This window comes from Arachis ipaensis, chromosome B3, assembly GCF_059453495.1.
Source record: "Arachis ipaensis isolate K30076 ecotype BB chromosome B3, ASM5945349v1, whole genome shotgun sequence".
NCBI lineage: Eukaryota > Viridiplantae > Streptophyta > Magnoliopsida > Fabales > Fabaceae > Arachis > Arachis ipaensis.
This window is the reverse complement of record NC_142438.1, coordinates 121,796,889-121,811,310: the sequence shown is the minus strand read 5'-3', so window position 1 is coordinate 121,811,310 and position 14,422 is coordinate 121,796,889. Positions and strand designations below refer to the sequence as shown.

Genomic DNA, 14,422 nt, shown 5'->3' with positions numbered 1-14,422 from the left:
AAGGGTGGTCGTAATCCACCACCACCATTTACTGAACAAGGGCCACACTTTGCAGTGGTGTTGAGGCCATTGCTGTGGCTGCCTGTGCCATTTTTTGCTACTTTCTTTGCTGTTCCTTTTTCTATCTCTCTGAAGAAGATGAAGAAGATAAGAGAATGGTTTTGTGTGGAAAGAATGGTTTTTTCGTTCGTCTCTTCTTATCCAGCACAAGTTCTTCTAGATTTACTACTAATAAGTAATAACTTTTAATCTCACAAAACAAAATTTGTATCATGAAACTTTCCTAATTTATTACAGGCAAGACTGCAAGAGTGAGTTTAGTGATTATGTTGTTCATAGGGGGCAAATTAAAGTAAAAAATTATGAGGTGATATAGTTTAAGGTACATAACAGCAAGCAAGGTGCCTAATCTATATATCTTTGGCATTGAGTTTTACTGATAAACTTGAAATGTAGAAGGGTCTATAATCTTAAAATATATTCTATATGCTGATGAGATCACTATGCTTAGCCTTCAAGCAGTGAAGAACATTGTCAAAGCTTTTTGTGAAAGAATCCAACACTTGATGCTCCAGTTGTGATCCATCAGAACTCCAATCAATCCCCAGCCTCTCAATTGCATTGTAAACTCCTTCAGCCTCTGATACATTTGAATAAATGATCCTTGAAAGAGTACCATGCTCCATAAATGCTTCAAGAGCTTGGGGTGGTATAGTTGATATCTGTGGAGACATAAAAAATAAGAGTTTTTCTTCTTACAATGAGATGATAATCTTAGCATTTACTAACCTACATTCATCTATAATTGTTGGCTGTGAGTTTTTTTTTTTTCATTTGTTACCTTTGTAAATCTTATCTTATATTTATATTATCACAAACACATTATTCAAGGTAAATATAGAAAGGCAACTGATATGGCTTACTGTATCTGGTCCAATAAGAGAATCAACATATAAGGTGTCAGGGTATACTACACTTTTCACATTGGTTGATGCTCACATCAACCTCTGCTTCTTGGCACCTCTCTTCTCCAGCCACTCCCATCGCGGGACCTAAAACTTTTTCTGGTCAAGCTGGTACGGCAAAACTGCTTGTGCAACTGAGGAATTGTCAAGTAAACCAAACATTATTTGGTTGTCTGATATTTATACAACAAAAACAACTAAGTATTTTCTCATTAGGTGAAGTCAGCATTATGATTGGTTCTAATCATACCTTTCCCCTAAGATCAAGAAACTCAGAAGTACCAAGTTGCTCAAGTTTCTTGTCAATTGTAATGTCCACTCTACTGATGTAGAAAGCAGCAGAACTTGAAACCTTGAGAGATCAGCCATCTCAGAAGCTTCAAGACCATCCAAGTAAGCATCGATTACTGCTTCGTATTGAGAGAGACAGAATATAAGCTGTTAAAAAATACACAAAAACAATGAGCATATTGTTGCTTCTGTATGCTGCAAGGATAAAATTTTGGTGACATCATAATGCGCATAACAACTTGCAGTGACATTTACACTTATTCCATGAGAAATGACCTCCTTTACAGAAGAGATGGACTCTTTAGTTGCAGGTATTTTTATATAAACATTTGGAAATCCAATCCTATTGTGAAGCCATTTTGCTGCCTCAGTTGTCCCTTTGGTGTTATTTGCAAGTTTTGAAGAAACTTCAACAGAAACATACCCATGTAACCCATTATTTTCATTAATTGGCTCCAAGGGTTTGCATGCATCCTTTAAGTCCTTTACGACCACTTCCCAATAGGCACTTTCTAAGTCCTTCCCTGACCCTACCAAATTCCTGATTGACCACAAATCAAATTATTAGCCCTTTGAATTACGTTACTAACAGTCAACGAATTTCTGTGTCACAAGTCTGAATCTTTTTTCTCAATACGGAAGATCAGAATAATGAGTTCACCAATTTGATTCAATAGAATTTACCCAAATTTTTTTATCTAGAGTTTATACCTTTGGCTTAATCATAAGAGATAAAGTAGATAAAAAAGTATATCACAACCTACTTCAAATCTATATTCTATGCAAAACATTATGTATTGAAAATCAAGTACAAAAGAAAACTTACATCAACTGTTCATTGTAAGCATTTGACAAAGTTATGGCTCTTTCAAAAATCTGCCAAGTAAGAAGATTGTAAAGGAATTAAATGCAATACACAAAAGAAGTTTTCTGTTAAAGATGTTGATGAAGATAAATCATAAAGTACCGCGGAGTTGCTAGTAATACCCCTGATTCCAGCAGCAATGAATGGAGGAAGCAAATCGGAGATGGGACGAGAAAGATTATCATAGTAAGGGCTCTGACTGTGCTTCTCATACAGATCATGCAGAATAGTTCTGTTACCATTACTAATCTTTCCCCCAAACATTGCAATCTGTGGATTCGTAAGTGCAACTAAACTAGAACACAGATAGAAAGTGTTATTTATTTATGGCATGACATGGAAAAGCAACTAACATTGTAATAATATATCCTGGTATGGTGCAAATGCAACTGTTTTGGTAGTTACAAAAGAAGCAGCATTATAACTAACTTCAATCTGAAGGGTCTAGTGTGGCATGTGGAACAATGTGATTGACCATGTAACTCATGAAAGGTTTTGGTGTGAAAGGAACTTATTATTGTGGAGGGGGTTGCTGAAGCCGTTGCAATTTGTCATTTGGCATCACGTGATGCGGACATGATTCAAGGAAGGTGAAAACTCAGTGCAGTGGACTTCACGTGAAGTTTTGATAATTAAGAGCCGTTAAATGAAAATTTAGTCAAATCAGTCAAATCATCTAACGGCTCTCAGTTATCAATTTTACGTGAAGTCGACTGCACCTGAGTTTCCACCTTTAAAGAAACGTTGAAAAGGAAAATTTTCTGAATCTAGTAAATTGTAATGGATGGTTCTCAGTGCATCTGATAAGATTCTAGCAACAAGCAGCATTCTTTCGTTCATTCATTTCATTTAAGTGAGGATAAGGCTTGCTCGTAGGGATGGCGACGGAGATTCTGCATTCATTGGAGACTTGAGTTTTTGTGGACATTCGCGGATTTTTCTAAAAAATAATAAAAATTGAAAAAATTAAAGAAATTAAAAAAAATAAAAATAATTGAGAATTTATCTAAAAAATAATAAAAATTAAAAAAAATAAAAAAAATAAAAATAGTCTTCAATTGTTAATACAAACATAATTTTTATAGTCTTCAAAAACTTAAATTGTAATAACCAACAAATATTTGATATCAAACATATTCACAAACAACTAGACATAATTCATTATGTTATAAAAACATAATTTTAAATCCTTTTTTTTATCACATTGTGTAGCACTCAAATCCTATGTTAGTTGTGGTGCCAAATTCATTTTAAAGTCAATCTTAAGAATAAATGATCATTTGTACCCATAAAAGATGATAACGCTGACATATGTACTCATGATAGATCGAAACTGATCTTGTATCCACAAAAGTTGCCTTCCATGTGACAAAAATACCCTGTTTTGGTTAAGTGCTTGCTTTATTATTATCCGAACCTACGTGGCACCTCAACCCTCCAAAACCATATCCCTCTTCAATTCCATTTCTAATTTCAACCACCTATTCCTCTTTTATGACGGCAGCTTCCTCCTCCTCTGCCGCCACTGCTGCTTTTCCGTTACTTGGCACTATCGATCATTCCCGCGCTTTCCTTCCCAAATCCCAACTCTCCCTCTTTTCCAAACCCCCTTCATCAATCAGTGAGAAGCTCCAAACAATCACAAAACATCTATGGGTATGGAAAATACCATGCCATGCCTCCATCAAAAGCAAGCTTTGGAATTACTTGGCACTTTTGTCCAGAGAAAAAAAAAAGTACAAAGTGAATGTGAATAATATTACTCTCAAGAAAAGCACTTGAACTCCAAAAGCAAAAACTCGTCTATAAATAAAAGTTAGTTCTGAACAACACAAATACAAACACATATCCTACTAATTTTTCACTACTCTAGCAAATAATAATTTAGCAAATAATAATGGCTTTGCTTAATCTCTTTTCCATCTTCATGCTTTTACCCTCATCATTTGAGGCTTCACTTTCATCAGCATCGAAGTCCAAAACTAAACTCCATTATTGCACAAGCCTGCATGAACATCGAAAACCAAAACTCAGGCCTCACCAACATCCAAAACGAGCTCGTCGAGATCAGCCCCCAAGCCCTACTTCCGTGTTGAGCGCTGCACTCGATGAACAAAGTTCACCACGTTCTCCGTGAGTAACTGCGAGCAACTAGACATAGAAGACTATAAAGAGCTTCTAGACTATTCCGTTTCGGAGCTGGCATGGTCCATGGGAGGGATGAGAAGAATCCGTGGCAGAAATACAAGCGCGTAATAGAGTTGATAGATGGTGTTGATTTTGCGAAAAGTCGAACACCAGCGATGGAGAAGGGTTTAAAAAAGAGGGAGAGTTGGGAAAGAGAGCGTGAGGATGAGACGAAGGTGCAAAGAGACGGAAGAGCAGTGGTGGCGGCAGAGGAGGAGGAAGCTGCCGCTATGAAATAGGGATGGGTGGTTGAAATTAGAAATGAAATTGAAGAGGGATAGGATTTTGGAGGGTTGCCACGTAGGTTCGGATAATAACGAAGCAAGCACTTAACCAAAACAGGGTATTTTTGTCACACGGAGGGCAACTCTCGTGGGTACAAGATCAGTTTCGATCTATCATGGGTACATAGGTCAGCGTTATCATCTTTCATGGGTACAAATGGTCATTTATTCCCAATCTTAATTACACATTAAAGCCTCTAATGTATTCGGGTGCAACCTACTATAACGTGGTGTAATAAATCGACTACCCGTACTAAATAAAGATTCAGAGACAACTTTAGAGATAAGAATTGCCAAAAAATTTCTAGCAATAGCTTGCAAAGTAGGAAACTTTGCTCCATTTGATTCCCACCAATTTAAGATATCAAAATTATGCTCAATTTGTGGCACTGGTCTCTTTCAATATAATAATTCAACTCGCTCTTTGTATCAATAAATGAATATTCCTCACTTGCATGTGCAGCAAAATCAGCTTGCCAAGATTTATAACAAAATTTTTTCTCCCTTGAACTAGATGGAATTGGTGGTGGCGGCGGCATATCTAATTGAGTAACTTGGTCTCTCTCTCTCTTTCCTTTGTTGCATATTCTAAAACTAAATCTTGCACTATCTTTTTCATTTGACCAATTACATCACATGCTTTCGTCTCACCATATATTTTATGGAAAAAAATTTAACAAATACATCTTGTACCTAGGATCTAAAAGAGTCTCAATAGACATAGCTACATTAATCACACCCCAATACTTTTCAAACTTAGCTATCATGTAGCCATTACTTCAATTACCTCATTTTCATAATTTTTTCACTTCATCAAAACCAACTTAATCACACAAACTTTAGAAAAATAAAGATTTGATGTATGATAAGTTGTTTCAGAAAATAATTTAGTCACATAAAAAAAATCTTTAATCTTTGAAAAATTTCATTTGCCATATTCCAATTCTTATCAATAGGCAAAGATTTGTATTGACTTTCACGCATTGACAATCTTTCAAACACATTTTTATATATAGTTGCAACTTTAAGCATAAAAAAAATTGAATAATAGAACAAAATTTTTCATAATGTGTAACTTAAAACTCAAAAGATAATGAATGTGTTTAGAAATTTTAATGAGATGGAATTGAATTGAATTCTGAAAAAAATTGATTTGTAATTCAATTTTTGTTATCAATTCTTAAATTTGGAACAAAAAAAATTGAATAGAAAATAATGGTTAAAGTATATGTAATATTATTATGTTACTCTTAATAAGAGTAAAAAGAAAGAAAAAGAGAATTTGGTATATTTGCAAAACCAAATTATGTTAGGGTTAATTTAGATATTTTAATTTAAATATAAATTTTATTAGATTGAATTTGTAAATTAGACCTATTTTAGTCAAGTTTACTTTGGACTTAAAAGATGAAAATTATAATTTTTTAAAAGAGTTTAAACTTTAAATTTATGTATTTTTTATGTTTCAAAATAAGAAAAAGAATTCAATTTTTAAAGAGAATTCTAATTCTATGGTTTCTAAACACGCTCAATGTGTTTTTATTTGTGTGCTAAGTGTAACATTGACGCATCATAGCTATATTAGCTAACACTAGAGATTGATTAGATAATATATAAACCAATATTAAATGTAAAGTATTTTATATTGTAAATATTTTACAAAATATTTATTTGACAATTTGTATATAACTTTATATAATTATTCAACTAAAATATAATACAAATTAAAAAAGATAATTTTTTTATTATAGTTGTACAAAATTATATCTTTATTTATTGTTTTTATTTTTATATTTACTTTAATAAATTAAGAAAAAAAATGAATGAGAATAAAAATAACAAAAATGTAATGTAAAGTTTTGAATTAATTTTATATTCATAATATATTTGAATATATTTAGTAAGAAGATATATTAAATTTGAACTTGTTTAATTTACGGGAGTTTTTGACAATTCATACCTGATATTAAGAAATGAATTAATAGTAGTAAGAGGTAGGCCAAATAATATAGTACTAAAAGCTCTATACATCATGTATAAATTGTGAATTTGAATATTTATAATTGAAATTTTTTATAATAATAATAATTATTATTATGACACTTTTAATGTATATATTTATTATATTTAATTATAATTTTATGTTTTAGTTAAATAATAATAAGTAAGACCTTTTTTTTAATTTTTTATTAAAATATGATTGGTTGATTCCTATTTTTTTACAAGTAATTAGAAGGGGTAAGTATTGTTTTGATCCCTAATATTTAGGGTCAGAATCGAAATTGTCCTCAACGTAATTTTTTATTTAGAATCGTTCTTAACGTTTTATTTCGTATTAAAATCGTCCTTTTAACTTTTTACGGACAAAAATACCCTCCACCACCACCAGCACTTTTACCACCATCAACACCTCCCTTACTCCCATCAAATATTAATAACAGATTCAAGAACACCAATAATAACACATTATTCAAATTCAGAAACAACAATATCAAATTCAACAATAAAATCAACACACAACAACAATGAAATCAGAAAAATAATAAATCAAAATCAGAATCAAAAGCAGAAGCAAAGCAGAAACAAAAGCAGACACAGACACAGAAGCAGAAGAAGAAGCAGATGCAGATCCAGAAGCAGAATTAGAAGCAGATGCAGAAGAAGAAGCAGATGCAGAAGCCGAAGCAGAAGAAGAAGCAGATGTAGAAGCAGAATCGAAAGCAGATGTAGAAGAAGAAGCAGATGCAGATGCATGAGCCGAAGCAGAACCACCGGCACTGCCTGTGCCTCTTCCCCTTCTGTCACTGCCTCGCACTTCGTCCTTTCTCCTTCCTCGCACGCCACCCACCGCGAAACGAGCCAAGCTCTCTCCCTGGCTCGCGTCTCCTCTCTCCCTCGCGAGCTCTGATTCCTGACGGCGACGGCGACTCTAAGCTTCGCCGGCGCCGTCCCCCCTCCTCCCCCTTCCCCTTCCCCCTTGCCCCTCTCCCTTTTCTCTTTTCCTCCCCCCTTTGCATCCTTTTCCCTTTTCCTTTCTCCCTTCTCCCCACGTTCTTTTTTTTAATTTTATAATTTTTTTATTAGAATAGGGGTATTTTAGTAATAAATTAAAAATTTTATTAAAAAGAACGATTTTAATACGAAATAAAATGTTAAGAACGATTCTAAATAAAAAATTACGTTGGGGACGGTTTCGATTCTAATTCTAAACGTTAGGGACCAAAACAATATTTATCCCTAATTTAAATTGTTAATATGACATTATTAAAAAAATGGCTTAAACTTGTTGTGTAGAAAATTGGTATCAATTTTTATATGTTATAAATAGATAAGTAGATCGAAAGAAGAGGAATCTGTGCCATTAATATATTGTAACGTGTATAAACTAATTCAATTTTTTATTTTGATATTGTTGTGTGAAACACACATATTGGACAAAAAATTGTTTAACGGAAAGTTAGAAATTGACAATACACCTCTCACAGATTGACAATACGTCCTATAAATTGTATTTTTGCTAACAAAAAAAAATTTTTTTCTTATAATACACTCTCGCATATTGACAATACGTTTTACGACTCATTTTTTTATATTGAAAATGTATGTGTGTTATACTTCGTTATGGACATGGGGGTGCAATACAGGTACGTGGGACAGCTTTATTTCAAGTTTAGAAGTGAGAAATTGGACCGTTCGATTTATTTGTTATGAAATTTTGGGGTCACAAATCGGACGGTCCGATTTGTGTGGAGGGAAAATTTTGAATTTTGGGACATTGTAATCGGACCGTCCGATTTCAGTAGGATTAATTTTTTTTTTAAATTCGCAAAATGCAAATCGGTCCGTCCGATTTTAGTATAATATAAAATATTTCAACGGATAAATAGAAATTGGGTGGTACGATTCCTTATATATATATATATATATATATATCTCTGTGTGCCATTCGAGTTTCTAAATCTCTTCTTCTCTTTCGAGCTGTTATTCTTCTTCCTTGAGGTGTATCTCCATTGTTTCAGTTGAGTGTTAAAAAACTGAGAGTGGAGTTTATAGTAATGTGAGTGAGAAATATGGATGATAGAGTCCTGTTAAAAATATATTATTTTGGTCAGATTTTGTTACAAACATCTGAAGGAGTGAAATTTTTCTGTGAAAATCCATTAGATATTGTTATTCCATTCATAATCTCATTCGAGGAACTAAAAGGTGTGATTTATGAGAAGATAGATTATGAGGTGTCAAGAAAAATATCATGCATTTTATACAGGTATCCTATACCGGTATTTGGCGGATTCATTCAATTTCAAACCAAATATATAACTGATGAAGCGAGCATGCAAGAGATGTTTTCAGTGTATATGGAAAGTCGCGCTTAGATGCCGTTCATTGAGTTGTATATTGAGTTTGAGCAATTTGAGGCCGACCGAAATATCGAACGGGAAGATTACATTAGTAACAGTGAAGAAGAGTTTGAAAGCAATTACGAAGTTGTTGGTCCAGAGGGAGACGAAGTTCAAGGTGATGGCACTATGGAGGCAAATGTGACAGACGTGGAAAATGCATTGGCAAACGACCATCCGTTTGAGGAACCATCTTTCATGCGAGCGTTGGATTTGGAAGCCATGCATGCTCCGGAGTTTCCTCAATATATGAATGCAAGTACGTGATGTAAAATTGAGATAATTACTTGATGTAAAATTTATTTATATTAATATAACTGTAGTGAGTATTGATTTTTTATATTAATATTAAACTATAAATTAATATGATGGTAGATATTGATTTGACATATGAAAATTTATTTATGTTAGTATGAAATTTTTGGTATGATTGATTTACAAGTTATAGAGAGATTTGACTTTTAATTTCAGTTATTAAATATTTGTTTATAAAATTTTAAGGTACGACTGTTTTTGTGGCAAAAATTCCTATTGGCAGATGGTGAATTTTCCATGGAAATAGAATTCAGTTCCAGGGAAGCTGTTATTATGGCGATGAAAGATTATACTATTCGAAGAGGTGTAGACTACAGAGTGTATGAGTCGGAGCCGCTGACCTTTTATGCCAAGTGTACGCAGTATGGATCAGGCTGTGATTGGCTTATCAGGGTTAGCATGATCAGCAGAAAGTACTGTTGGGTTATAAGGAGGTATAATGGTAGTCACACTTGTACCAGAGCAACCATTTCTCAGGATCATTCGAAGCTGGATTCAAACACTATTGCAGAAGCGATAAAGCCGTTGGTTGAGGCTGACCCCTCGATAAAGGTGAAATCAGTTATTGCGGAAGTGCAGTCAAAGTTCAATTACACCATCAGCTATCGGAAAGCATGGTTGGTAAAGCAAAAGTCAGTGAAAAAAATTTTTGGAGGTTGGGAAGCATCGTACGAAGCTTTGCCCATATGGTTTGAGGCAATGTGTCATAAGGAGCCATCAGCAGTCGTCCATTTTGAGACTATGCATGCATATCAAGGTGATGACTTGGTTATTGATATCCGGGTGTTGCATCGAGTCTTCTGGAGTTATTACCCATGTATTAGAGCATTCAGACATTGTAAACCCGTTGTCCAGGTAGATGGGATCCACTTGTACGGAAAGTATAAGGGTTGTCTGTTGGTTGCAGTTTCACAGGATGATAACAACAATATCGTCCCAATTGCATTTGCTATTGTGGAGGGAGAGACTTCTGATGCATGGCACTTTTTTCTTAGTAACCTGCGACAACATGTGGTGACTCGAGATGGTGTGGGACTGATCTCTGATCGACATGAATCCATCAATGCAGCTGTGGCCCGCAGTAACGGAACTTGGTCGCCTCCCAGAGCCTTCCACATGATTTGCATCAGGCATATAAAGTAGGGGTGTTCATAAAAAAACCAAAATGTGGTTAACCGGTTAAAAAACCATAACCACATTTTGGTTAACCAGTTTAATGAAACAATTTAAAAACCATATCCATATTTTTTAGAATTGGTTAACCAAAACCAAATTAAAAAAAAACCGGTTTTTAATCGGTTAACCAAAACCAAAACCAAATTAAAATCAAAACTTAATTTCAAAACCAAATTACATACTCTTTCTCTCTCTCTCTCCCCCTTCCTCTCCCTTTCTCTCTCCCTCCCTCTCCCCTTTACTCTCTCTTTCTCTCTCTCCCTCCCTTCTTTCTCTCTCTCTCTCTCTCTCTCTCTCTCTCTCTCTCTTTCTCTCTCTCTCTCTCTCCTCTTTCTCTCCCTTCTCTCTCTCCTCCTATCTCTCTTTTCCCTATTCTCCCTCCTCTCTCTCTCTCCTCTCTCTCTCTCTCTCATTTTCCTCTTTCTCCTCCTCTCATTTTCTCTCTCCCTATCCTCTCTCTCTCTCTCTCTATTCTCTATCCCCTTATCTCTCTCTTCTTTTCCCCTATTTCTCTCCCTTTTCCCTCTCTCTCCCCTTTCCTTCCCCTCTCTCTCTCCCTTCTCTCTCTAACTCATTTTTCTCTTTATCTCCTCTCTCCTTTCCTTCTCTCTCCGCTTCTCTCTCTCTCTCTCTCTCTCTCTCTCTCTCTCTCCTTTTTCCCTCTTTCTCTCCTCCTCTCTCTCCCCTATCTCTCTCTTTCCCTATCTTCCTCTCTCTCTCTCTCTCTCCCCTCTTCCTCCTCTCTCTCCCCTTTCTCTCTCTCTCTCTCTCTCTCTCTCTTTCTCTCTCTCCCTCTCTCTTTCTCTCTTTCTCTCCTTCTCTCTCTATCTCTCTCTCCTTCTCTCTGCTCTATCACTTCCTCTCTCTCTCTCTCTCTCTCTTTCCTTGCCCTCTTTCTCCCCCTACGTTCTCTCTCTTCCTCTCTCTCCTCTCCTTTCTCTCTCTAATCATCTCTTCCCTTTTTCTATCTCTCCCCTCCTCTCTCTCTCTCTCCTCTCCTCTCCTTTTCTCTCTCTCTCCCATATCTCTCTACTTTCTCCTCTCTTTTCCCTTCTCTCTCTCTTTCTCTCTCTCTCCCCTCTCCTTCCTCTCTCTCTCTCTCCTTTACCTCCCCTCTCTTTCTCTCTCTCTCTTTTTTCTTTTCTCTCTTTCTCTCTCTCGCTCATCTCTCTTTTCTTTTCTTCTTTCTCTCTCTCCTCCTCTTCCTCTCTTCATTTTCTCTCCTTCTCCTCTTTCTTTTCTTACGCTCTCTTTTCTCTTTCCTTCTCAACCTTCTCTCAATCTCTATCCCTCTTCTATCTCTTTTCTCCTCTTCTCTCTAAAGCGAGAGAGAAGAGAGAGATGAGGCGAAGATAGAGGAGGTGAAAGAAAAAAGGAGAGAGATAAGAAGAGAGAAGAAGGATAAGAGAGAGAGAAGCAGAGAGAGAAAGAGGACAAAGAGAGAGAAAGAGAGAGGGGAGAGAGAATGAGAGAGAGAAAGAAAAAGAGAAGGAGAGAGAGAAAAGAGAAGAGGGGAGAGAGAAGGAGAGAGGGAGAGGAGGGGAGAGAGAAAGAGGGAGGGGGAGAGAGAGAGCATGGGGAGAGAGAGGAAGAGAAGGATAGAGAGAACGAAATGGGAGGGGGAGAAAGAGGGGGAAGGGGAAGGGGAGAGAGAGAGATAGATAGAGAGGAGGGGGAGAGAGAGAAGAGAAAGAGAGGAAGAGAGAGAAAAGAAAGAGAAGAGGAGAGAGAGAGAGAAAGAGAAAGAGAAAAATTATTTATAGAAAATATTGAAAAGAGATAAGAAAGAAAAAGGAACGAAAGCAATGGAAGGGACTTCATTATTTACAAATGTTACTCGTATCATTTAGAAAGAAAAAATTAGATTAAAAAAATTCAATTAAAAAAAAGTTTAAAATTTTGGGTTTTTGTATGTAAAAATATTAATTTTTGTGTAAAAATCTATTTTTACATGTAAAAACCAATTTTATGGTATAAAAATCAATTTTTTAGTATAAAACCCGGTTTTTGGGACAAAAACCGGTTTTTTGTGTAAAAGTTTGGGTTTTATATGTAAAAATATTAATTTTTGTGTAAAAATATATTTTTACATGTAAAAACCAATTTTATGGTATAAAAACCAATTTTTTGGTACAAAAACCAGTTTTTTGGTACAAAACCGGTTTTTTGGTAAAAAACCGGTTATTTTTTAAAAACCGGTTTTTATTTTAATAACCGGTTAAAAACCGGTTTTAAAATTTACTAACCGGTTAATAACCGGTTTCATCATGTAAAACCAATTTGGTTAATTAACCAATACTATATATTTGGTTAACCAAAAAATTGGTTTGGTTTTTTGATTAACCAAACCATGAACACCCCTAATATAAAGTCGAATTTTTTGAGAAAGTTTAAGGCACCTTATCTGCAGAAACTTGTGGTCAATATAGGTAACATCTAGTAATTCGAAGTTCATAATTAACAGAGTTATCTCCATACAGTGATTCTCATCTATTTTTTCCTCTGTTTTTTCTTATTACACAGGATATTCAAGGATAGTCTGCGAGTACGAGTTGTGTTTTCAGCATTTACGGGAACGGGACGAGGCTTATACTAACTGGTTAAGTCGTATCCCCCGCGAACAGTATGCATTGGTATTCGACGGGGGTTACCGATGGGGTCACATGACCACGAACCTAGTGGAATGCATAAACCCAGTCTTGAAGGGTGCACGAAATTTTCCTATCACTGCACTTGTCAAAGCAACATTCTACAGGCTTAATGTGTTGTTCACCCAAAAACGATCCGAGGCGGTGGCTGTGGTTCATCATTCTCTTGCACTACAAGATCCGACAAGTTCAAGTGGTTGCCATATTTTGTACGGTACCAATGCATGTAAATCTCTAAAGGATGCTGTGGAGGCACTGGAATCTCAGTAAGAACGTGATTATACCTATTTGTCCACTGCATCACCCAAAATGAATGAGTCGGGACTGTGGCCCAGTCAAGATTCTTAGGACCAGTAAGGACTTCCCCGTGTTCCATATCCAAACTCCGTTCCTGGTGAGGAACTACCTGAATGAAACCGAACTATCACGTAATCCGATCGGTTGCATGCCACTCAATGCATTCAAATGATACTAATGGCACCGTAGCGCTCCACACAACTGAGTCAATGTAGATTTTTGGAGGAATTGTGTCTGGCTCAATGCGATCAACGGCATAGGCCTGCCACACAAACTGCACACAATAAAAGAAACAAATAATTACTAAACATCTAACAATTACACTAAAATGAAAACAAATACTCCTTTAATCAAAACAAACCTGGCCTTCCTGAAGATCATCAAATGCCTTCCTAAAGTGAGCAAGACTAAGATATCTATAGCATCCACCTCCACGGTCCCAGTTATGCCACCTAAGATAATTTATTTCATTAACACAATACGATGCTAAATATGAATATACGATGTAAGTTAATAATGTTACCTGTTTGCAAGCGGAAAACTGTGGGGCTCCCTAGGAACCGGCGCAAGATGTGGTAGACGGAGCCAAGCCCAAGCTAGCAACAGTGTTAGCGGACCGTCGATTTCCTTGCAGTCAAAACGAGAAGCCCTGCATAACGACCTGTACAGGTGTGCTAGGCATGCTGATCCCCAACTATACTGTCCGATACTGCCAAAATCACGAAGTAAAGGCAGAAACTTCCAGTGCACAGCTGCCCCAGACTTGTCTCCAAACAATATCATACCAAATAACAACATAATGTGGCACTTCACGTACCTCTGAATACTGTCTTCATCAATGCATTGTAAATACTCCTTTAAATCCCGAAGCCATACCAATTTTATAAAGCTTCCTCTACAGTCTGACTTTCTCGGTGCAATTCCAAAATGGTGCAAACACTCAGCCTCTAAGGCTTCCTGACTACTCATAGTCACTCCTGTCACTGGCATACCG

The 14,422-nt window shown here is 36.0% G+C and overlaps 2 protein-coding genes and 1 pseudogene across 3 annotated transcripts; 1 reads left to right on the top strand and 2 right to left on the bottom strand.

The window, feature by feature from the left end:
• Positions 1-264: 264 nt before the first annotated feature.
• Positions 265-2,689, bottom strand: LOC107634603 (uncharacterized; annotated as a pseudogene). Its single transcript, XR_015906998.1, has 6 exons — positions 2,224-2,689; positions 2,083-2,132; positions 1,500-1,797; positions 1,216-1,403; positions 924-1,106; positions 265-722 (listed from the first exon to the last, which is right to left on the bottom strand). The product of XR_015906998.1 is annotated as an uncharacterized LOC107634603 (transcript).
• A 6,279-nt stretch (positions 2,690-8,968) lies between these two features.
• On the top strand, positions 8,969-10,450 carry LOC107633536 (uncharacterized). Its single transcript, XM_016337151.1, has 2 exons — positions 8,969-9,251; positions 9,531-10,450. The coding sequence occupies exons 1-2, from the start codon at positions 8,969-8,971 to the stop codon at positions 10,448-10,450; spliced, it is 1,203 nt and encodes a 400-aa protein (XP_016192637.1).
• Positions 10,451-13,555: 3,105 nt separating this feature from the next.
• Positions 13,556-14,418, bottom strand: LOC148572291 (serine/threonine-protein phosphatase 7 long form homolog). The gene is made up of 3 exons (XM_088507440.1): positions 13,952-14,418; positions 13,790-13,880; positions 13,556-13,702 (listed from the first exon to the last, which is right to left on the bottom strand). Exons 1-3 carry the CDS (start codon positions 14,416-14,418, stop codon positions 13,556-13,558), a joined length of 705 nt encoding a protein of 234 aa, XP_088363566.1.
• Between the last annotated feature and the right edge of the window lie 4 nt (positions 14,419-14,422).

What these genes read in the sequence shown, in the direction of transcription:
- LOC148572291 (XM_088507440.1), bottom strand. Translation starts at nt 14,418, where the DNA reads ATGCCAGTGACAGGAGTGACTATGAGTAGTCAGGAAGCCTTAGAGGCT. An exon ending in AGTTTTCCGCTTGCAAACAG is followed by an intron (nt 13,881 to 13,951) that starts GTAACATTATTA and finishes AAATTATCTTAG; the next exon opens with GTGGCATAACTGGGACCGTG. An exon ending in ATGATCTTCAGGAAGGCCAG is followed by an intron (nt 13,703 to 13,789) that starts GTTTGTTTTGAT and finishes TATTGTGTGCAG; the next exon opens with TTTGTGTGGCAGGCCTATGC.
- LOC107633536 (XM_016337151.1), top strand. Translation starts at nt 8,969, where the DNA reads ATGCCGTTCATTGAGTTGTATATTGAGTTTGAGCAATTTGAGGCCGAC. An exon ending in TCCTCAATATATGAATGCAA is followed by an intron (nt 9,252 to 9,530) that starts GTACGTGATGTA and finishes TCCTATTGGCAG; the next exon opens with ATGGTGAATTTTCCATGGAA.